The sequence below is a fragment of the Prinia subflava genome, chromosome 5, assembly GCF_021018805.1.
Source record: "Prinia subflava isolate CZ2003 ecotype Zambia chromosome 5, Cam_Psub_1.2, whole genome shotgun sequence".
Taxonomy (NCBI): Eukaryota; Metazoa; Chordata; class Aves; order Passeriformes; family Cisticolidae; genus Prinia; species Prinia subflava.
Genome location: NC_086251.1, coordinates 4,154,451 through 4,180,022, shown reverse-complemented (window position 1 = coordinate 4,180,022; position 25,572 = coordinate 4,154,451). Strand labels below are relative to the sequence as shown.

At 42.2% G+C, this 25,572-nt stretch overlaps 1 protein-coding gene across 20 annotated transcripts in view; it reads right to left on the bottom strand.

Moving 5' to 3' along the window:
* The window catches only part of PPFIBP2 (PPFIA binding protein 2), a 99,056-nt gene that overhangs the window by 29,515 nt on the left and 43,969 nt on the right, over positions 1 to 25,572 (bottom strand). For 10 of the 20 annotated variants that reach the window (XR_010080439.1, XM_063397612.1, XM_063397617.1 and 7 more), the window contains 2 exons: positions 10,328 to 10,417; positions 6,613 to 6,726 (listed from right to left, as the gene is read on the bottom strand). The exons of 1 other annotated variant lie outside the window; for it this stretch is intronic. Coding sequence is in view for 17 of the 19 variants with exons in the window: in XM_063397612.1 (XP_063253682.1) it covers positions 6,613 to 6,726; positions 10,328 to 10,417 (204 nt within the window). In the remaining 2 variants the exon portion in view is untranslated. 9 more of the 20 variants (XM_063397629.1, XM_063397623.1, XM_063397624.1 and 6 more) reach the window with 9 other exon arrangements.

Here is a 25,572-nt window from a genome sequence, read left to right as displayed (position 1 = left end):
ACTTAATGAAATCCCTGGAGGAGCTGCTTTCTATACAGGTGATTATAAATTACAATGATAATTACAAATAATCCTCTGTCTTCCAGAAAAACACTAATTTGCAGGCGTTTCGGAGGCACATCCCAGTCCAGACTGGAACAGGCTCTGCTCAGCTGTTAGTTAACACAGCAGGTTGCTGCAGATTAAGACAGAGTTAAAAATGAGAACTTTGAAATGAAATAAGGCCACTGAACATCAGAAAGAAGAGCAGGATGAGGCAACTCTGGCCCCATGGACAGACTGTATTCACTCTTGAGCTAAAACAACATTTAGAATTTTTTTTGGACACTGACATAGTGTTCTATGATATGGGAGGAAGATTTCTTAATAAGGCAAGGAGCCACAGCACCCCTCTAGGGATCTTAAACAAAAGATCCATCTTTTGAGTGCCCCATCTGGCACGACTCCTTATTTTTCCTACAGACCCCTGAATTACCCTTACTGGTGCAGTGGAGAGCAATTCACATTCCCTCCTCTCATCCCAAGTTCGGGAGCTCTGTGTGAACGTGCAGCCATTATCTGGTCCAAGTGAGTATGAAGGCAGCTGTTTGGGTTTGTTTCATTTTTAATCAGCTCAAACAAAACTTTACATTTTGCTCTGAAGCTGGGAAATCAGATTCTCAGCTGGAGTAAACTGGCATAAACCTATTGACTTAAAATAGGCACAACAGCCAACTAGCCCTGGTTTGTTTTCAATGGAGCTGCACTGATGTAAAACAGCTGACAATCCCTCTTGCATCCAGAGGACCCAACTTTGCTTTGAAAGCAAGTGCCCTTTAAAGTCAATGTCTCCTCTTGAAACAGGAACATCTGGAAGCAATTATTTTCATCTTCTTGCAGATGCTCACAGTGAACAGCTCATTAAGAATGTGAACCATTTTGTTACAGAGAAATTACAGTGTGTTTCAGTAGTATGATGCAACTTGAATCCAGCCAGAATAAATATGTAATTGTAAGAAAAGAAAATACAGATTTATGTTATTGGTTTGAAAAAAGAAAAAAAGAAAAAAGGACAGGCAGAATAGTAATTTAGGCTGCAGCAGCTTTAGGAAGATCTTAGCTGAAAAATAGAACAAATGTAGAACATATCCTAGGGAGTCTTCTTTAGAATACAAGATATTGTTTTTAACATGTACTATACATTATACTATGCAAGTGTAATTTACCTTCTTAAAGCTCCTTTCCCAAATTCAACTTGTAACTTCAAGAACTGAGGAGGCGTGCAGAAGTGATGATATACATGCACCAGACAGATCAAAGAACAGCAAACTATTTCCAAACACAACACACGTTTTAAAACTCACACTGTCTATTTCTAAAATACTTAATCAACTTTTCCAGTATTCCCAATAAAGCTGTAGCACATGCAGGATATCTCACACTCACATTTAGTTGTCTTGGAAATATATAATTCTTATTAAACAGCTTATAAAATCTAACCTGACAAAAACAGCTTGAAAAGAAGATACCATAGCCTTTCAGGCTCCCAGCTGCAAGCACAGAAAATTCCAGGACGTTTAGCTCTCCACAAAAGAGAAGAAACAATCATGCCATACACTGATTCAGAGACTATTAAGTAAGATTATAGTCAAGTGAGGAGGGGAAAAAAACAACCCCAAAGATCCCATTTTGCACTTGTGCACTCTACAAAACACAACATTTGAAAAATTCCTCACTTTTCACCCGTATGAAAAGCCTTGAGAGAGACAAGACAGACCAAGCCACCTACCTGGGAAGCAAAATCCAGCCAGAAGCACCCCTAATGAGGACTGCACTCCTCAAGTGCTGTGTGTCAGCTGTGGCAGAAATAAGATATTTGCTTAGCTGGAAGCACAGCTGAGAGCGATGTACGTGTGCAATCACCATGAAATGGTGCAAGGCAGTGGCAGGCAGGGAATTACAGCCCTCCAATCCATCATTTGCCCACTACATGGTTAAGGCAGAGAAAGGACAGAGCTTCCCACAGCCCTGCCAGCTTGACCAGCCCTTGGATCTGCCTGAGGAGCAGATTCCTGCCCATGTTCACTGCAAAAGAGCAGAGCACTGGAATGCTCACCTGGAGAGATAAAGCTGCACAGCTTGAGAGCAGCTCTAAAAACCTTAGAGCTCAACCAGAGCAGCACAGAGCACACTTCCAAATCTGAAACACTATTCCAGCTGCTGGCAAGAAGCTCTTGCACGCTGTAAACGAGTGCTGAAATTCATCTAAGATCAGATAACTCAGACAACTGAAAGTTGAAGGAATGGCCTTTGCCAGCCAGCAAAGTTCCTGAGGAGCAAACAGATACACACCAGATTTATACCCTGCAACCAAGACAGGATTCTGGCTCCCCTAAGCATGAGACAACTGCAAAACCAGAGCAGGTACACTCTGAACAGTGTTGGATTCTAGTCAGATACAGCTCCTCTCTGCATTCTTTGAATCCAGTTTTGTAAAAGGCTTTCCACTGTCTGGCACAGCTTCCTCTGGCCCTTGCACCCAGAGAGAAGTGGGCCATAAACTGACACGAGAGCAGAGATCCACTCCTGCTTGCACCCAAACATTTCAGAGCTTATGTGTATTTTTTTAAGACACCAAGAATCCTGAAATCAAGTCCTTAATACTTTTCAAAAGCATTCACTTGATTGAAGACACAACTGTGTCCACACAACAAAACTATCCAACAGGAGTCCCCCAGATTGTGTCAGAAATTATTTGGAAGGCACAAAGACATGGTCAGACCACATCTAGGATTTGGCTCAGGTCAGGTACAGCCAAGACCCTGCCACCCAGACCAGAAATGTCCTTGGCAAAGCAAACTGCTGTCCCTTATGCCAGAGAGCTTCAGTGGAAATCACTGTCTGTTAAATAAATAAAATGCAGCTCTGGGATCTTAGAGGTAACAAACTGGAAATACTCATGATAACTACCAAGAAATGCATGTAAAGGAACCGTGGAGGTGAAATCTGTATTTGCAGAAGGTTCACTTTCCAGATGGACACGACACAGCTGTCAGGCCTGGCAGCACAGATTCCACAGCACTGATGTGTTTACATCAGGCATGGCTGGTACTCTATGTTATAGAACAGTTTAGGCAACTTTATAGAGCAAAAATTACTTCTGCTTTCAAATTCCACAGCACATTGATAGGAGATTCCCCCAAGGCCCTCTCTCCTCTCAAAAAAAAATCTTCCTTAAAATTGACTGGAAGAAAGAGCTTAGTAATGCCACAAAGTAACTTAGAACAAGACATAAACACAAACACATCATTCGTCTCTAAAATTGGCTGTAACTTTACGATTTAAAGGTGTTGATATACTGGAAATGGACTGTCACAGCATAAGTTGTTTGCCTAGGATAATTCTAGGAGGTTTTTTTGATTGTACTTCCAGCCATCTCTATTACAATGTGCCAAGGGAAAGGCAGGTAGCTATTCACATGGGTCAGCCTTTCCATATCCTTTACACAGTCAACAGCAGGAGACACCCCACTGCAAGGTAATTCCATGAGATGAAACTTCTGTCTGCTCCCTGCCACGTTCCAGAAATTTGCTGTTACCATTTACTGTGAAGGATGGCCTTGTTTCTTGGTCCAAACCTGAATTGCACTTCAGGACTGAATTCGAGTTTTGCCATTGACTTCCATGAGCTTTGAAAAGGCCGGCTTCGTTTTCCTGAAGGAAGAAAATGCAGGCACCTTCAAGGTGGAAAAATACTTCTCTTTGTGACAACCTGCAGTGGAAAAAGTGTCCTTACAAAATTAAACCATGGAGTTTGATGCTGTAAGCATCCCATGATCTGTCACTGTGCACACCAGGCCATCTCTGCTCTCTCACATGGGATCCTCCCATGGCTCAAACGCTGCTGAGCTCTGTTTTCCTTGGCTGGGCTCCCATCAACAGTGAGGTCCAAGCACATCTCTCCCCTGCCCTTCTGCCATCCCTTGACCTTTCCTGTGGCTGTTTGACTCAGCCACCACAAAAACAGCCCCTCCTTCCAAAGCCCAGGTTGGTTTTCTCGCAGTCATTGGGGAGGTTTGCTGAGCATGAGAGTCTCAAAGCAGCTGCAGAAGAAACATGGTGAGGGAGAAAGAGAAGGATGAAAGGAGAACGAGGCCTTCTCCTCTGTTGCTGTTACTCCACATTCAAGATGCCCACCCAAAATGCTCAACAGCCACTTTAGGTTATTTGCACAACTTTTATTTCAGTTAATGTTTCAGAAGTGGCTCCATGATCACTTTGTAGCAGGATTCAAAACAACTGTGCATAAATCATAAGCCAGAAGGATTTTTTGCCAGTAACCCCACCCTGACAAGTCTCTGCTAGCACAGATTCAGCAAAAACTACTTTGCAGGGTAGCATTAGGTACCCTTTCTGCTGTGGAACTTCCAGATACCATCATTAGGTTATCCTAAAGTTTATGATTTTTTTAATTGAAGCATTTTTTTGCACAGAATTATTCATGAGTCACTCTTCTTATAGCTCTTGAAAGTAAAAAAACAGGACTTTATGGTTCCATTTTCCACTTAGAGGAAGCAGCTGCCTTCAGTTCACAAAGGCAAAAATCAAAGGAGTTGAATATATTGTAAATAAGGAGGCAGAACCACAAAATAAACCTGAATTTACACTACATCCCCTCCTAAGAGGGTAACAGAAGTCATTCTGAAAAGCAGGACACCAGCAGCAGCTGCTGGGTGAGAAGATCTGAACCCAAATCTCCCCCAAACCTGACTGATGCATCTGTTGAACCCCCTGAAGCCACACACTCACTCTACTTTGGACAAAGTATCTGCAGGACAGTCCCCTGGCCAGGTATCTCACATGAATGTCACCATCACGACATGATCAGGTCATTCTCTTCTGCCCAAACCTCAACTCATCCCCCAGAGAGGATCAGCTTTTCAACAAGATGAACTGAGAAGAGACCCTTCAAAAGAAATGGTATTAAATAGGATCCTCTGCTGAGACAATAAATGTACAACTTCTCTGCTGACAGATCTAACTTGGGTTTCCCATATCCCACTGTCTACTGGCAGAAACAACAACTACAGCTGTTCAGAGTTATCCCAAAATTTAGATTTAAGGTTTATTTTAGACACATCTGGAGATTCCCTGACTTCCTTAGCTTTGGTACAGCCTTTTGTAGCTTATCACTTTAGGATCAGCTTTGTAAGCAATTCGTGCACGTGCCAGACGAGCAGATGCAAACATTTTCACTGAAATGGCAATGTTCATGCAACATTATATTCTATTTCTAGATGCCTCAGTGTTCTGGTAAATAAGGCTTAAAGTTCACAGTCTCCCCAGAAGACTATCTGGGCAAAAACTTTAAGTCAGAGAAAGAATAAACAGTTTTAACAGAAGTCACAGAACAGCTACCTAGCTTTAGAGTGGAACAGAAAGCTTCTGCACTCTGTTGTGAAGGACTTCCTGCAGTCTGAAAACAGATTTAACTAATCCCTTTGAGTTTCACTTCAGAGCTCACTGGAAAACTACCTGCACTCACTGTTTGCCTTTTTGAAGACATCCCCTCAGAATACAACCTTTCCCAGCTGGAAGGTTCTGGACTGTGTCAGATGGAAGGGTTTTTTTCAAAAGCCTCTGAGAATCATAATTTAAAATATTTAGGATACAATTTTATCTTATAGAAACTGCTGCTGTTTACATACATATGCACAAGGATCCTTATCATAATTTAAAGTTTGGATCAGTTCATAAAAAGGCTTGTGCATCTCACATGGACTAAAACAGCAAATATATAACACAAAGTATTTGTGTGGGGAGAAGAACTAAGCTCATCAAGAACAGTACCTATCCTAAAAATTTCTGGCATAGATTTTTGGAACTGATTTACAGTTTCAAATCTATTTTGGTATCTATGTGCTGCATTAACAGTGCATGATCTGCATCTGTAACAACAGAAAATTGCACAGGGAAAGAACTTTGCCATCAACAGACCTGCAAGTTCTGTGTGGTTTTTAATTCATCATCTGCTCTGCTCCCTCAACACAGAACACAAAAGAACAAAAAATGAATCACATAGTCTGAATCTGTAGATTGAAATAAAGAAAAATGTCTTTATATACTAATTTTCTCGTATCAAATTAAGGGGAAGCGCCGAAGTTAAGCAAAAATGGTTCTAGAACAGAACTTCATACAGTAATGAATTTCAAATTGCTGCTTGTTCAACTTCCAAGCCATATAAGAACAGAAGGCATTTAAATAAAACTGCTTAATTCTATAACTCCTACATGTATTAGATACATTTAACCTGTCTAACCAGTTACTCAGCCATGTCCAAGTAAGCACAGCTCAAATAAGACACAATAGTTTCATTTTACAGGCTGCCACGTACAGCATTATGCAACCAGCCAGTAAAACTTTTCTGCAACAGAGACACAAAGAAACATTTACTGGGGGGGGTGGGGGGGGGGGGTAGTGCAAAGCAGTAGGAGAACAATAAAAGAAGATTTTTTTTTTCCTCCCTGTTTTATCCTGCTGCCAAAGGCAGTCACACATGCAGACAAGCTGGCCATGTGTGCTCACCCCACTGCTGGAGAAGGTCAGCAGGCAGCTCTGGAATCCAGATTTTTACCTGTTGGAGCATTTCCTCTGTAGCATTCAGCTTCAACTGATGCCCCTCCAGACAGATTTCCAAGTCCCGGATTTTCTCTCCTTGAGCCTCCACCTGATCCGTGAGAACACTCACCTGTAATTTGAGAGAAGCACAGTGCTACTGAAGGGACTGGAAATAAGTTTCAATTACCTTATGCATAGAACATCCAAATGCACGTTTTGACAAGAGGATCCCTTTTAAAGCCCTCAAAGCTTTAATGTTCTTGTGCACTGCAGCAACCTGCTCTACCAAGGCTGACAGTTTTGCAGCCTTACCTCTATTTTGCTCCAACCCCGCCCTCTCATCTCCCCTCCCCTGCAACCGTTTTGTTTTGATATAAAAAAAGAAAGGGCATTTCAAGAAGAGGTGCAATGCTACCTATAGATAGCCTGGGTGCCTTCATGCAAAAGTCTGGAAAAGTGGAAAGGAGCAAGCAAGAGCAGAGGATACTGGAAATATATCATGTGGTTTTGGAGCGTGCCTCACCATCTCGGGTCCTGTTGGCATTTCACTCCTGAAAACAGATAAGCAGGAAAACTGCTCCTTCCCAACCCAACCAGCTACTTCACTTCTTACAGGAACAGAACTTTACTGATAGCTTACTTATCAATAAAGAGTTCTGAAGCTATAAGGACTGCAAAGGGCAAAGGCAAGTTTTAGCTGTGGCCAAGTTCTATTCCAACAGGAACTCCCAGGCTTTGGCAAGCCAAAACACGAAAGCAAAAGCAGGAGATAGGGAAAGTGAACCCCAGGAAAAGGAACAAGAAGCAGTCCTGGAAAAGAACTGTGGTACAGAGAAATGAGCGTGTCAGAAAAAAAGCCCAGCAGCTGAACCCAAATCGTGCAAAGCAGAAAAAACGGCACCCACGATAACATTAGAAAGACATGGAAAAAATAGCAGTGATAATTCTTATGTTAAGAAGAAGATACACCCTGGATATTCTTCTTGGCTATTTATTTATATAAAAGCCTTGATTATTCTAGAAAAAGATGTAAAACAAACAAAGGAGCCTAAGGTGTTTAAACTGCATTTTGAAGTAAATGTATTAACAAAATCTCACATATGCTCCCACATTCAACCCTGCAATACCTTCATTAATAAAACAAAATAAAAATGTTCAGTATGTGCAAGTGAAACTCTTAAGATATATCCACTTTTCAGCATGTCTAAAACCCAGTGAACAATTGGGTTCACTTCAGGGAAGTTGCACAGGGAGAGATCTGCATTTCTTTTAACTGCAGATGTAATGCCAAGCATGCCTGGGAAAGAATCACAGAAAAAAATGAAGGGTAAAGGAAAAAGGACTACTTGATTTTTTTTTCCATTAAAGTAGTTGGCTGTAGGTTAGAGTACAGCTGGACTCAAGAGGTGACAGGAAGGAGTGGGTGGAGGCACATGGCAGGGGGACACATCCAAGCTGGGGCAGGAGAACTCCCTGCAAGGAAAGCTGTGGCTTGTCTACTTTGTTTTGTTCCCATTAAATGAGGGATGATACACAAAAAATCCCCACGTGAGTCAGAAGACATCAAGAAACAAATTGAGTTCTCTCCTTCAGTGTGATGCAAGTTCCAGAGAAAGAAAACCAGCTTTATTTAGAGCATCAGGTTAGGTACAGAAACCATTGCAACCTGGAAGGACAACTCTGGATGTTAAATGGGACCTGCAAGGGAATTTAGTGAAAGCCTGGCAGTTTCAGAAGCATGTGTGGAGCGTTCCAGCAGCTGGGCTGAGAGACACATCAGCCACTTGGAGCTCATATTTTCCCCTCTGTCCAGGATCACACCTGCCAGACTCTTCAAGGAACCCACGGGCAGCACCCAGAACAAAATCTCAGGTTGTGCTGCACTGGCAGTTCCACCCTGCCTTAGGAGTGCAACACCTGCAAGGCTCAGCCTGTATGTAACACATGGTCTGTAAAAGTGAGGGGGATTGTGCACTTAGCTAAAAATCCAGTGTGAGAAAGGTTTAAAAGTCTGAGGCCAGAACTGGAGTGCTCCCAGCCCCATATTCCCTCTAGGCTGCAGCCATGGGCCAGCCACTGGTGCCATTCAGCAGGAGAAGAACAGAGGTGCTCAGCTCCCATTCCTTTCTCATCCTTCCTGCCACAGGTCACACTCAGCAGCCGGGTTTGCACCAGCAGAGTCCCTCAGGCCATGGAACCTCAGCTTGGGGCTGGCCTGTGCTCCTCAGGTTGGACTGCCTGCACAGAAGAACCGGGGTAAAGCAGGTCCTAAACCCAGCTCCACATTGGCATCTTGGCTCTTGGTGATGCTCATCTTCCAGACTGAGGTTTTAGTCTATCTTATGTGCCTGGGGTTTTTGCAGTTCCACGGTGATGCTGTGCAGTGGGAAAGGAAAACGCACAAATATTGACCAAGTCTTTGGGTTTGATGAGGGGTGGAAGTGATGGGAGTAAAATGCAAGAGAGAAATATTCTAGTTCTGGTTTTACTCTGTTCCTTCTAAGAAAAACTCTGGGCAGGCCCCAAAACACCTGACAAACCCCTGTGTTTTGTGCATTTGGTTGGCTGCATTCCTGGGTACCTGTCTGTGTGGAGGAAGAAACAGTCACTGACAATCTGCAGGACCAAGAGAGGAACATCACAGGACTTCACAGACAAATATGAGGAACAAAGAGACCCCACAGCCCAAGGCACAGGGGTGCAGTTCCTCAGCTCTGGAGGCACAGATGCATTGGGCCACCCAATTGTGTCTCCACTCAGGAGTGGCTCATGCATGCACGCCGTGAATGTGCAGTGTGAAAAGCTGTTTCTGTTGCTAACAGAACCAAGTTTTTAGCGTTAACAACAACTTGATTAAAGATGCTCTAATAAATATCAGTTGTAAAGGGAATTTGTAGCACACACTGAAATTCCAACCAGAAGATTTTTTTTCAGTCAGGTGGGTTTTTTCCTAAATTTGGTAACAGCAATTCAGTTTAACAGTAATGGAAAAAAAATATCCAAGCAAGCCAAAGCTTGGGTCTCAAAATATTTTTTGTTTATTGAACAACAGCAGTGAGGCTTCTGCTCAGTAAATGAACTCAAGTGTGAGCAGAACATACAGGATAAGACATGTTTACAGAAACCTGTGATGGAAAGCAGAGACAACACCTACCCAACACACTTCAGTTTTGTTTGATATAAATATATGTGCTCATAATATGCATTCGAAAGCATGAAGGGAAAGGATATGCAAAGACTATTTAAATAATCTCTGGCTTCAGTTTTTAAAAAGCGTGGAATGTGCAGTTTTGTACTAGCAAAAACACCCAGAAAAAAATATTCTTTTAAAGTTGTGCAACTGGTGTTTTCTCCAGGAGGAGAACTTAGACAGGACATGGGATCTGTTTGGAAAAGGCTTGGTCAACTGGGAAACAGGAAACCTGGAAGAGTTTAGGCATGCATTTTACTGTCAAATTTTCTCCATCCCTGTTTCCCTCCTCCCTGAGCTTTTTGATGATGTAAACAATTTTGGTAAGGCACATAAACAGGAAAAGCTTTGACTGCTGTTACACCTCTCTCCTCTACCAGGTTACCCTGCCGTGAAACCAGTCACAGAGATTATGCAGATTACAAATTAATTCCTGGTTCAATATCAGTTACATTTGTTTTACAGAAAACACTCTGCCCCTTTTGCTTTTTGCAGTGAACACCAACTGTGCTGACAATACTCTCCTCTCTTTTGGACATACCTGCAGGATGAGCGACTCTTTATCACCCTCTAATCGTGCCAGCCTCTCTTGATAAGTTTCATTATTGGATGGATGATGGTTCACCTGTGACTGAGGAAAAAAGGTGCTGTGAGACGTTTTACAGTTAAAGCTTCAAGCAATAGTTAATAAAAGTTTGGGATATTAAGCAGTACTTACAAGACAAAAAAAAAGGAAAAAAAAGAAAAAAGAAAAAAAGAAAAGTGTGTATAGAGCAGAACAGTTTATTTCAGATATATTAAGCCTTTACTTGATGTACAGTAAATGATACAGTAAAAACTAAAGTACATTACTAATATACCCTTTTAAGTTGTATTTTGAATACTTTCTCATTTCCAGCATTCAAGACTGGTAAGTGAACAGACCAGTATTTTCTGGAAAATTATAATTTCAGTGGAAAATACTATCTTACCACAACAAAACCCATTTAATTTGAAATATCTAGTCTTCACAGTCTTTTGCCAAAGTCAATGAATCTCGTATTTACTTCCAAGTGGTAAAAACTGCTATAGGCGTATTATTCCTAGAAATTAGTGAAAGAAAATTAGAAGGTTTTTTGTTAGCAATTAAAAATTTATTTAAATGATCAATTTCCTATCAGGAGCTACTCTAGCCACCCAATCACTTATGGATTTCTAAACGGCTCTAGCAAGCAAAATCTTCTAAAACACAGCCTGTCCTTAACTATTATGCCCCATTTCCTATGAATTTTAATATTTCATATCCAAACACCACAATTAAAAAAAACCCTGCAGATTTATTTAAGTGCAGAAGAGTCTCCCAGGTCCATCCTGCCCACTGAAACCTTGTTTGCTCAGCTCATCCACAGTAACCTGAGCCCCAGGTTGATTCCCAGCTCCAGGCAGGCGTTTCTGCCAGGGAACGCAGCCAGCACAGCCCAGCCCAGGAGCTCCCTCACTGCAGCTGAGCACTCACTCACTCACAGCTCCTGGCACCATGGCACAGCAGGACCAGAACCCTCCTCAGAACCCTCCTCCCCAGCTGCCCTTTCCTCTCCAATGCAACATTGGTGAACAGAGCTTTTATATTTTTTTAATTAAATATATTTATGGCTTCTTGGTCTATATTGAGGCCTATGGGCCAAAACGTAAAACAGATGCTGAAAACAGACATGGTGCCAATTCACACAAATCAATAAATCAAATTTTTATCCAATCAAAAGATACTTTTCCAGCCACAAATTGCTGAACTAGATCTAAGTGTGACACAAGATAAAAGTGTGGCACCTTTGTAAGCTGAGAGACACCAAACACCCTTGTCTCTGATTATTTTGAAAGAAATTGAGAGAATCACAGTGGCACAAACAAAGAGGCTGAGAGATGTCTAGAGACATCATCTGGTTCCCTATTGTGTCCTAAGGCCAATGAGTATTTGCAATATTCTTGTTTTGTCTTCTGCTAAAGACCTCCAGAGATGGAACTCACAGCTTCTCCATCTACTTCTTACCTACCCATCCTTAGAGCATTTTTCTTAACGCCTAATTGGAATAATCTCTTCAACTTCCCAGTTATCACACCACCATAAATTAAAAATAGGCCCTTCTGTTCACTTCAGAGATTTTTCACGTACTTGAAGATTATCTCTACATCTCTAATTAGCAGGCCCCTCTGCATGCTGTGAAAGAAAATATAAGTTTTTCTGTCTTTTCCTCATAGATTAATTTTTCAAGATCTGTTTTGTTGCTTTCTTTTGGTTCCTCTTCACCAACTATTTCCTAACTTCTTTTGAAATTAAATGCCTAAGAGGAGACACAGGACTCCAACTGAAACTGGCTTGAGTGGTAAAACCTTTTCACAGACTCTCAGGCCATATTTCTTACCATATTAAACATACAGTAAAATTCATATATTTTCAGCCTTTTAAATTTTTCAGATCCTTTAAAAATGCTTTTATTTAGCTACCAACCTGTTCTTCATTCTGCTTTTACTTTTTGTTTCTGCTTAAATGTATAACTTTCAGCAAGTCTGCGCTGACTTGCATTCTATTATTTATACTCTTTTTCTGTGCATCTGGCTGTCCTATTTTAATCGTGTTCTTTAGCATAGCTGCAGGCCCTTAACTAGATTCACCTCTAAATTCATTAATTTTGGTCTTTTGTCCCTGTTTCAGGGGTCAACAGGAACACGGAGAACAGAATGTGCAGGTGCTCACTCCACGCCTCACCTACCAGCACTCATCATCAAAAGATGAACACGCTCACTCCACTCAAAATACACTTCAGACACAAGTTTTTGACCAGTTCATCATAAGGAGAACTAAGGTTCAAGACCTCCCAGAAAGGCCTCCAAATGTGCAGGTGAGGTCAGCCAGAAAGGCCTCAGATAAGCACGTGAAAGCACAGCAGACAGAAGAACGAGCTGCTCAATGAGAGCGTCTGATTGACGCGCTGCAGTTGTTGGAGGCTCGGTAATCCTTTGTGGCATGGCTAAAGACAAGATAAAACAGAGTAACATGAACTGAGGCAGCTGTGGGTGGCTGCAGTGCATTCTGCAGTGGTGAGAGCCAGGACTGAGAAGAGACTGAGCAAGATGTCACACAGACAGCCAGCAACTGAACACAGGCTCTAGAGCACAAAAGACACGAGACCACAGGCGATTGCAGTCGCTCTAAGAACTCACAAACAATAAATAAACACTGGTCATGTGGTTACACAGGTCTGAAAGGCTGAATCTGCAGGATTTCCATAAAGCTCTTATTCCAGAAGATCCAGCGTTAAAGATCAAAAATTGTTACCTGGGCTCAACAAATTCTAAGCCAATCACCTTGTTAGTTTGTTCATCATGTTAACTCTGCCTCTTACAATGAAAGAATGAGAGAGATTGCACAAAACACGTAAAAAAGTTTATGCACAATAACAAAGGAGAAGGAATGATATGCTAAGGCAAGGCAGCTGAAAATATGCTGATGGCAGTACCAGAGCAGATAAAAAATCAACAGCATGCCATTAATACTTTGCCTACAGGAATCATAGAATTCTTAAGACTGAAAAGAGTTTTAAGATCATCGAGGTCAACCAGCACCACCACCATTTTTGCCATTAAACCACATCCTCAAGTACCACATCTACACATTTTTTGCACTCTTCCAGGGATGGTGTCTCCATCATTTCCCTGGGCAGTCTGTTCCCACATTTTACAACTCTTTCTGTGATGAAATTTTTCCTAACATCCAGTCTAAACATCTCATGGCACAACTTTGGCCATTTCTCTTGTCCTGTCACTGTTTCCTGTGAGAAGAGGCCAATCCCCACCTGGCTCCCTCCTCCTGTCAGGCAGTTCTAGAATGAGGAGGTCTCCCCTGAGCCTTCTTTTCTCCAGGCTGAACACCCCCAGCTCCCTCAGCCGCTCCTCAAAGGACTCTCCAGACCCTCCCAGCTCCACTGCCCTTCTCTGGACTCACTGCAGCCCCTCAAGGTCCCTGCTGAACTGAGGGGCCCAGAGCTGGACACATCACTGCAGGCGTGGCCTCAGCAGTGCCCAGGACAGGGGACAGTCACTGCCCTGCTCCTGCTGGCCACACTCTGCTGACACAGGCCAGGGGTCACTGCCCCCCTGGGCACAGCCTGGCTCACATTCAGCCACTCTCAGGTCCTTTTCTCTGGCCACTGTCTGGCTATCCTGTCCCCAGGCTGTGGTGCACCGTGGGGTTGCTGTGACCCAAGGGCAGGATCCAGAACTTGGCCTTGTTGAACCTGACACCACTGGCCTTGGCCCATCCCTCCAGCCTGTCCAGATCCCTCTGCAGAGCCTTCCTCCCTCCAGCAGACCAACACTCCCGCCCAGCCTGGTGTCACCTCTGTACTTGCTGCATGAGCACTCGATGCCCTCATCCAGACCATGAATAAAGACACCAAACTGGAGTCCTCCAGCACTGATCCCTGGGGAGCACCCCTGGGGACGGTGCCCAGCTGGATGTAACTCCATCCCCCACTCCTCTGTGTCAGGACACCCAGCCAGGGTTTACCCACTGAAGAGGGCACCTGTCCAAGCCTTGGGAAGCCAGGAGCTGCAAAGCAATTTCTCGGAGCACCTCCATCACAATCTCCTTAGTGATTTTGGACACAGGTTACTGCCCATCAGCTGGCAAAACCTGTTAACGTAAAACATTTCCTGGAACAATCCAAATCAGCTGTTACTCCCAGTCCCAGAGAAAGACAAGCAAAAGAAAGCTTTCCATTCGTTTTTGTTTGGTTGCGTTTTTTTGTCAAAAAGCATTCCATCACTTGCTTTACCTTCTTCATTTTTATTTTCCAAATCTCTCTTTGGAATATGCTCACTGATTTACCAGGAAAATAATACTGGGAAGTTGCTGGGAAGCTCTAAGTATCACTGGCATGATCCAGTCATTACTGAGTTCTCTTCCAAGAAAAGGGCTTAAATTTTCCTTCTCATGTGACACACACACAAAAATCAGCCTTTGGAGAACAATTCAATGGCTTTGATTTAAAATGGGGATAATCAGCAAAAGTATCAAAGGATATGGCAAGAAAAGTTGGTCAGCTGATGTTCTCCTTGTGTGTGCCTTTTCAGCACCAAGAGCCTCCAACACAGCCAATTTCAATCCAGACCCCACCAGCCTGTGAAGCTGGTCAGCAAGCTGTGACTCAGAAATTGGTCACAAACATCGTGGACCTCACCCTGGGATGTGGAACAGGGAGGAGCTGGGAAAAGAATCCTGGCAGTCAGTTCAAGCGGTGATTTGGGAACTTTTTCACCAAGGCACCCACCTCTTTGAGGAGACAGATGATGTCCTAACCCTTGTCTCTTCCTTAGCCACACGACTCCCCTCCAGTTCCACTGATAACTGGACAGGATGCCCGTGGCAGCGATAATACTTGTATTAACACTTGTATCAATGGGGAACATTAGCAACATGTTGGACGCATTGCCTTTTGTTGCAGTTTAGAAGCTGCAAACAACGAGAATCCAGCCAGTCAGCTTCACCACCAACTACAGCTGCACCCAGACCTCAGCACTGCATTCCAGCACAAGAAAATGTACACCGCACACTATCTCCAGCCTGAGTTGACAAATTCACCAGTGTATGGTCTTTCCACCTCTGCAGTGCTCTTTCTGGTCACTAGAATTATGCTCTGAGTCACAAGGAGTTCTGCTATGATGAGTGATGAGGAAGCAGCTTACACAGTAAACATTTTTATTTGCATCTGAGTATGGGTGCAATACAAATTTCATCTCTTGACATGTTAGTGCTACCTCAGATACACACCCATCTCAATATATGTGCACTCCCTCAGTTACCTGAGGAGGAGAAGGCTGGAACACAATTTCTGGATCTACAATTCTTGCCTTTCATCTAAAGGCAATTAGTAAATCAACAGCAGGATTTTTTATTTACCATGGTTACTGGCCGATTAAAGTGGCAGTCACTTGGAAAACGCTGACAGTGCCTAGTCTGAAACTAAGCAAAGACAGAGCTAGGTAAATTTTGATAGTCCTGAAACCAAATGAATTTTCAACAAATATTTTTACTATATCTGGACAATTTGTCTGAAAACTAATACAGTTTTTTTGCTCCAGGCATTTATATGTCTTAAGAGAAAATATCCTTACAGAAGTCATAAGATTCACCTTTAACATCTTGAATTCCATGGCTACATCATGGGCTTGATCCCTCCACCCCTTGCTGGTACAGGCTAAGCATCTCCTCCAGAAAAAAAGGAAGGCAGAAAACCAATGCACACCAGTTTCAGGCCAGCCATCAGCTCTGAGCTGCACTGTGTGCAGTGAATATTGGCATTTCTATTTATCATTTCTGGCTGTAACTACACATCTAAGTACCAAAATGTAGGTTGTACTGTTTCTATTTGGGATTGTGCCAATCCAATTAAGAGTGGGTAGAACAATAAGAATAAAGCAACAGTATGACACAAAATTGTATGTGAACCCTCTACCCCAAATCCCTTGGGAGAACTAAAGAATATTGGTAATAACGAGACACTTCCAGGTAATGAGGGTATCTCAGGTCCCTTAGTGTGCAAGAAAAACTTGTAACAGATCCACTCTCAGCCCTGTGAAAGAACCCAGTATTAATTACCTGCAAAACACTTCCCCACACTGCCCACCACTGCCTCATGACTGTTCAGCTGGCCAAGCTGGGAGTTTAAAAGCACAAGGTTTATACACAAGGCATTTCCCCTGACCTCCTTCCTTGGCTCTGTCCACGTGCTCTCAGGTCCTGCTGCCCTCTTTGCCCACCCCTCTGGCCACTCTTGGCCAGCATTTCCCCAGGCCATGCTGACACCAGTGAAGTCCAATGGAAAGAACTGAGGCGTGGTGAGACTTTCAGTTTGATCTCAACAGTGCTTTTTCCCCTGCTGCTGTTGAAGGGCCACTGTGCACATTACCTTACAAGATTTCTGCTTAAAACCAGAGCCTCCTTTCTAAGCATCTGAAAACAGCAGCTGTATATCTTGTTTTGCCTGCCTGGATCTCGTGATTTTTGTTTTTGTTTGCTGCCCTAACCCAGTCCAAGCCACAGATACCACACAAATCCAGCCTAGCCAACCCTGCAACATCAAAACCCATCTGGGTCTCTGAAGTGATTTCTGCTAATGATGAAATCTGAGCCAGCTCTGGCATACTTCACCAAGTCTTTATGGAAGTCTGTTGCAGATATTCTCTGTTAAAATGCCACGTGTTACTCTGAAAGCAACTCATAATTTTCTTATCAAGCCAAAGAGCAACAGTTTATGATTGCAGGAACTGAAATCTTTATGTGCTGTAACAGTCAGTGCCAGACGTGAGACACTGGGATTCTTGGGCAGGAGAACTGAACAAGCAACTGAGCTTGTTTCAGCTTTTTTGGTTTCTAAATCACTTGTCAAACGAATCTGGGAGCAGACTGCTTAAGTTCTCCTGGGAACAATGCAAGGTGACTTTCAGTCCTCCTCCCTTCCTTCCCCCACATGCTCACCCCTTTAAAAGGCTTGCAGGGAAAAGCAGCAGTACTGATGTGCTCCTTTTTGTACCTGACATAAAGGGAATTACATGCAACAACAGCAGGAGCTTTATTAATTCCTGTAAAATCCTGTGCTACATTTGAACACCGTATCCCTTCTGAACACAGTCCACAATCTGTTGGCAGCAGACCTCATTAACCTTTTTGTAAGCAAACCTGTCTTTACAGAAATGAAATTTCTGGAAGCAGGAGTGGTAGACAAGGCACATCCATAACCTCATTTAAATAGCAAATTAATATGTGAGCTCTAAATACACTTTTTAAAGGAGGTCATTAGCTTTAACTGCACAGAGCACAGGTTAAACCAATAGTATAATGTTACCAGCCACTACTTCCTGCTGCCTCTTCACTATCTGCTCACTTTCCATTTAATCCCCTCCACAGACACACTCCAGAAATGTGAAACTTTCCAGAATATTTGGTAAATTAACTTCAGGATTCTCAAGCTCTTATTAAAGAATGACACATCATTAATATTTTACACTTTCTCAAGAAACTACCCAAAATAAGTGTTCTTAATCACATTTCACATTGACAGATATTTTATGCTTATACAGCTAGTAAAAACCCAAGCATATGTGTTCATGTGTGTATACATACAGACAGGCAAGAAAGTGCTGGAAAAGCAGACACAGGGTAAAACAGACTTTAAAAGAATAAGGAGAGAAGGTGCTTCCTTCATTACATACAATTAAATTCATATTCTAAATTAAAAAGCAGCCTATTCTGAGGGATCTAGTCACATCTCACTCAAGGATTTTTCTAACACTGAAAAATAAATAAATACATTAAAAATAAATAAAATAATAAATAAATAAAATCTAAAAGCTGAGAAAAACAAAGTGATTTTTTCAAGGTGATGAGAGAACTGCACAAACCTACTTTTTAAAAAAAGGAAGACAAAAACAATTCCATGCAGTTGATCTGTGTCTGGGCAGTTGATCAACAAAATGACCAGCCCTGCCTTTTAAAAAAACCCCATCTTTTTAGCAGAGTAACAGGCACAGCAGAAAACCACCACCATTTTTACCCGAGACAAAGGCATCCCGAAAGCTCTCACACAGTTACCCCGGTGAAGAATCACTTAAGAGCAGAGCTGGTGTAGAAAACTTCTCCCTTTAAAGCACAGCGGGGTAAACAAGAGCCTCTCCTTTCTCTTGCCATACGTTACCGTGCAGGATTTGTTTTGTTGCATTGCAATCCCCGGAAGGCACAAGCACTTGCCAGAATCTATTGCCATTTGCTCAAAGTTTGATTCTAGAGTTTCATTTTTAAAGACAAAGACAGCTGATTTTCTCCCCCCTCCCTGAGCCTCCTCCTCCTACACCAAGGCACGTCTTTAATTCACTTCTCGTGAAGAAACTCACACCATTTAAAGTGAGGCACTGAATGAGTTTCCTTCCGCAAAGCGGAGAATTCTCTCTAAGATTTGGCTAAATGTGCATTTAGAAAGAGAAAACAAAACGCAGCAAATCACTTACCCTCTTTAGCCACGTGAAGTGCTTATAAATATCAATCTCACCATCCATGCTTTGGGCCCATCTCAGCAGTCACATTCCCAGGGTTAAAAGAAACTTTCGGAAGCCAGCGCTCTGCTTTGTTCTACAGGATGTAGCTGTAATTTCTTCTCCTTTCAACCCTCAACTTCTGAAATCTTCAGTGCCTGGTCATATTTTAAGCTGAATCCCCTGCCCCTGTCCCACAGTCTTATCCCAAAGCCTTCTCACAGATGTATATATAACACCCAACTGTATAAACTTCAGGCTCCCCCCAAACATCTGGTTTTTATAAACAGCAGATCGGTTAGCAGCAAGAACAATGCAACCCTAAAAACACTGAAAAGATAGCTTGCGAAAAGATCTCTAAAAAAGAATCTTTCAAGAACAGCATAAATCTGCAGGAACTATTCCCCTTTAATGCTGAATAACAAGCTAAAAATGATTAAGCTGTCACTGAGAAACTATTCTCAAGTAATTCTTTCTCTGGCTTTCTGTTCCAAGAGTGGCTGGAACTCATTACCAAAGACCCCCTATTTCCTGTCTCTGTTCTACTCCCTGTTTATTGTAACACTACTCAGCCTTCTCAATTTATTTCAGGCTCAGACTAAACCTAAAAATAAGTTCTGCTCTTTGAATTACTTGCCTGTCCTCTCAAAAGACATGATAAAAGGGGAGGAATTCAAGCATGATCCTGTGAATAAGATAATGATCCCCTAAATTGCTCTAATGCCAAAGAGGCGATTTTCCAGCCCCACAGAAGATGATGATACCCTTCCAGCTTCCTGCTGGAGCTGACACCTCACAGCACAGCAGCTTTTCAAACTTGCAACACCAAGATAAAGGCACGTGCAATGCTCTGGCCAGAAGGGAAGGTTAAAGTGTTGCTGTTGGCTGCGGTGTCCTCTAGTGCCTGCATACAGCACTCACCCTTCACTTCTGCCTTTCCCAGTGAACTCCAGTGCCCAGGGCTGTCTCTCCCTACAGCTCAGAGTGGCTTTGGCCTGACACCGGCAGCTCATGGTCACACACAGGGACACCTGCTTGGGCCCTGCCTCTCCAGGCCCAAAGACAGCTGCCCCTGGAATCTCTGTGACCACCTCAGAACACAGGCTTATCCCCTGGCTGCCTTCAGATCCTGCAGCCACACCGATCCCTGGGCACAGGAGCACAAAACCAGCAGTCTGGAAGGGCCAGCACCAGAGCTGCCCACGGCCCCAGTGTCACACAAAGGACTCCAAGCCTGAAGCTGTGCAAAGCTTTTCCTACAGGGACCTGCCTCACTCAGGCACCTATCCACACTCCAGACTGGGGAACTCACAGATATGTGACAACATTTCCTCAGGGAGATGTGGGGTTTTAATATTTCAACCATTCTTGGTCCTTTTGACTTGGTGGAGCTCCTTTGAGAGCCTCCCACAACCCCAAGTAAGAGGGAAGGATATAAACCTAAACATTCAGTTCCCTTCATGTATTTATTATCTGTTCTTACCTAAAGTCACATGACAAGAAAAACATGACAATTTTTAGCAAGTCACTCCTACAAGTCTTCTAAAGGTGCTGGCATACCTAAAATCACCAGTCAATGTGAGGAGAAAAGAACTGTCCACTTCTAGAAGTAATGCTACGAGACAGATCTGACTTTGGTTGCCCTGAGCATGGAATATACTTCTTTCATGTGGTCTGAAAGTGGATGAGAGCAGTTATTTCTTGAATAGCTCATACTATCTGGCAAAAAATCTTCATACATTATCAAGAGTGTATGAAATAAAAATAATACTTAATCAAGTACATTCCCCTGTGCATGACAGCCTCCCTCATGGCTGACAAGCTGGAGACTGAATGGGATTGTCTTGATATCAAACATGAATGCCCAACAGTACAAAGCATTTATTTATTATCTAATTATGGAGATTAGCACCTACATTGAGCTTTTTCTCTCAGCATTGCATATCCCATAGTACCACCACCGTGGTGCCATAAGTTTCACATTTCATCCATTTCAAAACAATGGCTCCGAGACTCCCATTTCAGCCTTACTCAGGGAAGAAGGAAATAGCTCTCTTAAAACACTCCACCACACTTTATGAGCTAATGATTGTGCTTTTAATTTAAAAAACGACAGAAAAACTGTGTTACTAAACTTCCTAGTGCCTCAGTGCATCATTTGCATTTCTCCTTTTAAAAGCATTAAAAATGACCACATACCTTACTTCTGCCTTGTCACTTGTGCTGGATTTCATGCAAGGGCGTCCGGATTTCTGTTCGTCATTCTTCCTGATCACAAGGTGAGTGTCTGAGTTTTCTGCATCTTATCAGCCACAATGTTGACAGCTCACATTCCAGACAGTCACATGCTCGCTGGGAGCCTGTCACCTGCACACTGAACTTCACATCCTGCTTGAGCTTTGGCCTGAACCTCTCACAAACCAGCTGAATGCAAATCAATGGCCCCCCATTTGCTTAGAAGGCTCATCCATTTCACTGGTGTGATAAATGCCAATCACTCGTTTTTTTGAAATTTATGAATATTTAATAAAGAATAAAAATTGGTTATAAAAATATTAATACAATAATAAAAGTTTAAAAAAAAGTTTTCAGAGACAGGACAAATAATGAGGCAAATAAGAGCAAAGTAGGTAGCCCGGGTCTACCGTCCCCCCTCCCTCCCAGACAAAGGCTGAGAAGGAGAAGGGCCCCGTTAGAGAGAAGCCTCTCTATTTTTGAGGACCAACTTTAATGAATATGCATACTTTATCTAAGAAAAGCCCGTTTGCCACGAGCCTTTTGCAAAACCCCTGGCGTCCTGGAGTCTGGCTTAACCAGATAGCTTTGTGGATTCAAGGAGATATGCATGGTCTGGCTTGACCAGGGTGGTTTCGAGGAGATATGTATCTTTCCCTCTGAAACATCCAAGAGGGGTTTTTAGTCTGGCTTGTTGTAATTGTTCTCTCTGTGTAGAAACCTCTGGGTTATCTTCTCTTTGCTCTTGAGCTAAGGACAATACCTTACACACACTTCTTACTTAGATTCAATGTTAAAAACTACATTTACTATATTATTTAAAATGTTAATATTGCATAACTTTTCTACCTAGCATATTACATATAGTAAATATCTGCGTAGAGCCACACACACAATATGCCTTTTTCACAATCCCTCCTCTTTCTTTTTATAATAAAATTGGCTCGAGCGGATATTTACTGCTCTCTTGCATCTCTTCTATGTTCATTTTCTTCATAAATCAGTCTAGCTTCCTGGAGGGGGTCTTCTACTCTGTTTTGTTTCCTTAATACTATAATCTTTTGTACCGTTTTTGTTGTATCCATCTTTTAATCCAAGGTTACTAATTGCATACCTTGAACTACACTAGTAATTAATCTGATAAAACAAGGGATCAAACAAGGGGGAAATATTCATAAACTGATCCCCTTCAGGTCTAGGCAAAAAAGAAAAATTCCTGGCTGTATGATTCTCAGAATACAGCTCTCTTTCCACTGAGAGGGAAGTTTTGGATATGCCCTTTTCCCACATATCCAGAACAAACCGTCTGGAGCTTTCCCATAGTCCAATTTTTGCTTATCCATATTCTCCCAAAATTTAGAAATCTCTGGGATGCCAACATAAGGATTTTTTTCTGTATCATTACATTGAAAAAAACCTGATTTTATTATTATTTTCACAATTTCCGTTTTTTTCTTTTTTCTGGGTCCAGTACATGGTAGGTTCTTCTGGGATCCACCATACAGAGGTTCTATTACTAACCTTGTATCTTTTACAAGGGGTTTTTCCTACTTCATGAAGGAACTTTTTTCCTTCACACCAAAGACATTCCTCCCCTATGACTACTGAACTTAAAATCCATCCTCTTGGCCGATTTTCTCCCCCTTATACTTGTTTGGTTCCACTTAAGGAGCTCGATTGGGCCTAAGCTGCTGCCTTTCCATGGCCATTCTTTTAACATCAAAGCCCCTCCACAGACCCAACAATTGGTTACGTTAAGTTCCTTACTTATTCTTTCTCCCAATTCTACAAACAGATTTTTACCCATCCGTGAAATATCTATTTCTTTCTCTAATTGTTGTTCCAATTTCTTATACAAACCGTCAAGTGAAATTGGTACAGGTTTAGGTGGTGGTGTTGGCCTAATTTTTTTTTTTTTTTTTTTTTTTTTTTTTTTTGTCTATCAATTGTTCTTTTACCAAAACATTTGCTTTACTCTCAGTAATGTGGGTGAAACACATCCATTTCTCCCCTTTTGCATATTCACTTCCCCCTAAATTCTCTGCAATCCAATACTTTTCCAATTGTACATGCAGTTTCCTAATCTGGAAGGGTTATAACAGTGACTGTTGATATGAGTGTGAGAAATAAAGAAGGAGCCTCGGTGTCTTTCCATACACAGTTTTAGGTAACACCTGTAGCATGGCCTGGTCGGCATCCCAAAAGGGAAGAGCCAGAAAATGAGTGACAGAACCAGGAGAGGTCCAGTATGGCTTATAGTCCCACCTCCCATGCCTATGGGGTTGCAGCCCACAGCAGGTGTATGTGATCTTCTCAGTGGCGATTATAGAGGCCAATCTGGTCTTGCCCTCTCCTCTATTGTCACTTTCTCTTAGCTAATTTCCAGGCAAATCGTTCTTGACACTCCTTAACCGTGGTCTCCCACTTTTCCTCAGCCACCTCTCGTTCAACAGGCACTAATAATTCCCATCCACACAACAAAGTTATTATTTTAGTTGTTTCAAATTCTTCTTGGATAGGGGGCTCAGGTGACACTCTACACTTCATGCAACGAGAGCGTCGTTTGTGTGAACTACAGTACCAATTTTCCCACAGCTCAAACACATTTACACCAACCAGCATGTCCAGTATTTGGGGGAATCAAACAGGGTATTTGGCTTGGCAATGTATGAGGTTGTAATTCCCCCTCCTCTTTATATAAATCACAGGCTAAGGCAAAAACACAGGGGTTTTCTGTCCGAAACAATCCCGATCCTCCTGTCTGTGGTGGAAGTATTCCTCCCCAGGGAGGGTACCAGAGGTGTCTCAAAGTTTTCCCAGGTGGTATTTGAAACCACTGGTGCAAAATCGGTCTAGCTTCCCAGTCTGGTGTGATCCTGTGTATGTTTCCTGGATCATGTGGATCTCCCCAGTTCATCACCTCTCATTCCCGTTTTAGGGTTAATTTCGTATCACCCGGTTCCGATGATATTGTCCACTCCTTAGGCTTTTCCACAGGTCCTTTGATTCTGCTGGCATGGATCCACCCTCGTTCCCTGGTCCAGATCGCAGCCTCAGTGCCAGCAATACCTGAAAAGGACCTTCTCATTTTGGAGTTAGAGATATTAATCACAACAGTTTTGATATGGTGCAATTTATAATTCCTTTGAATAATATTTTGGCACAACATAATCGATCTGTGTGTGCACCATATAGCCGACAGAAATGGCAGCATATAAAATTGATCATAGGTTTTAACAAAATCTTGGAATACAAGCTGCACAATGTTAAAATGCGGTTATAAGTATATTATAACTAAGTTCTAAATGATAACAAAAAAATGGTCCTGTCTTTGTCTGAAAGACAGGTGTCTGCCAGGGAAGGCTGGAGCCACCCTTGGAATGAAGAATTCCAACTCTCTCCCTCTGAATTATTGTAATTTTGAAAATTAGGGAGCTCTCAGGTGAAGATATGGGACTATAATAATAGTTCCTTTCTGGTGTGTATACACAGGTTAACAAACAACACCAACCTTAGCATTAATAATAAACAGAAGCAGAACTCAGGAACACTTCCCCAAGGACACCCTGGGGCTTCTGGGATTTCCCTCTTGGGGACAAAGACATTCGTTCACTTCTGCTAGGGTTTTCTTACAGAGCCAGAGCTGCTGGGCCTGGGGTCCCCAAAGCTTTGAATTAATTGTTGTAACACTTTTTGGCATAAAATGTGTTCCTCTGCCCAAGTCTTTCTTATTAACCATTCTATACCTTGGACTAATTTTTTTTTTTTTTTCAAAAGGGGTTTTACTTACCACATTAGCAGTAGCCTTGGCAGTGGGAACTGCCTCCACCCAATGAGTTAAATGGTCTGTTATTACTAATATATATTTCCATCGTTGAACTTGAGGAAGTTCTGTAAAATCTACTTGGATACTTTGAAATGGTCTAAGGGCTAATTCCTTACCTTCCAGTGTAGTTCTCTTCATTATCTTTTTATTTTATCTTTTGACAAGTTATACATCTTTCAGTTACCCTTTTTGCTACCCCATAAATCCCAATGCACCCATAGTTCCTTAAGAAATAATCACACAAAGCTTGGGTACCTCAGTGAGTTTTCTGATGCATGTCTTCTAATATTTTTCTAGTAAGTACTTTATTAAGTAATTGCCTTCTATCAAGAAGTTTCCATTTCTTTGATTCATCTGGTTTACCTCCTATCTCTTTCAATTCTTTTTCCTCTGTTTCACTAAATTCTGGAATTTTCAGTTTTCCTTATTTGGTGTTAATATTAACATGACCCTTTTAGCTTCATTCTCTGCTGCACCTTAGCTTCCTGGTCTGCCAAATTATTTCATCTTTTTGGAACCACTCCTATTCCTAATTTCACTTGAAATTCTCGTCTTAACAAATTACTCCTTGTTCCTGGGACTAACAAAACATCTCTTATCTAAATTCTGGTATCTCTCTATATCACCGCATCCCTGATGACAGGCAAAACTCTTTTCTTGCT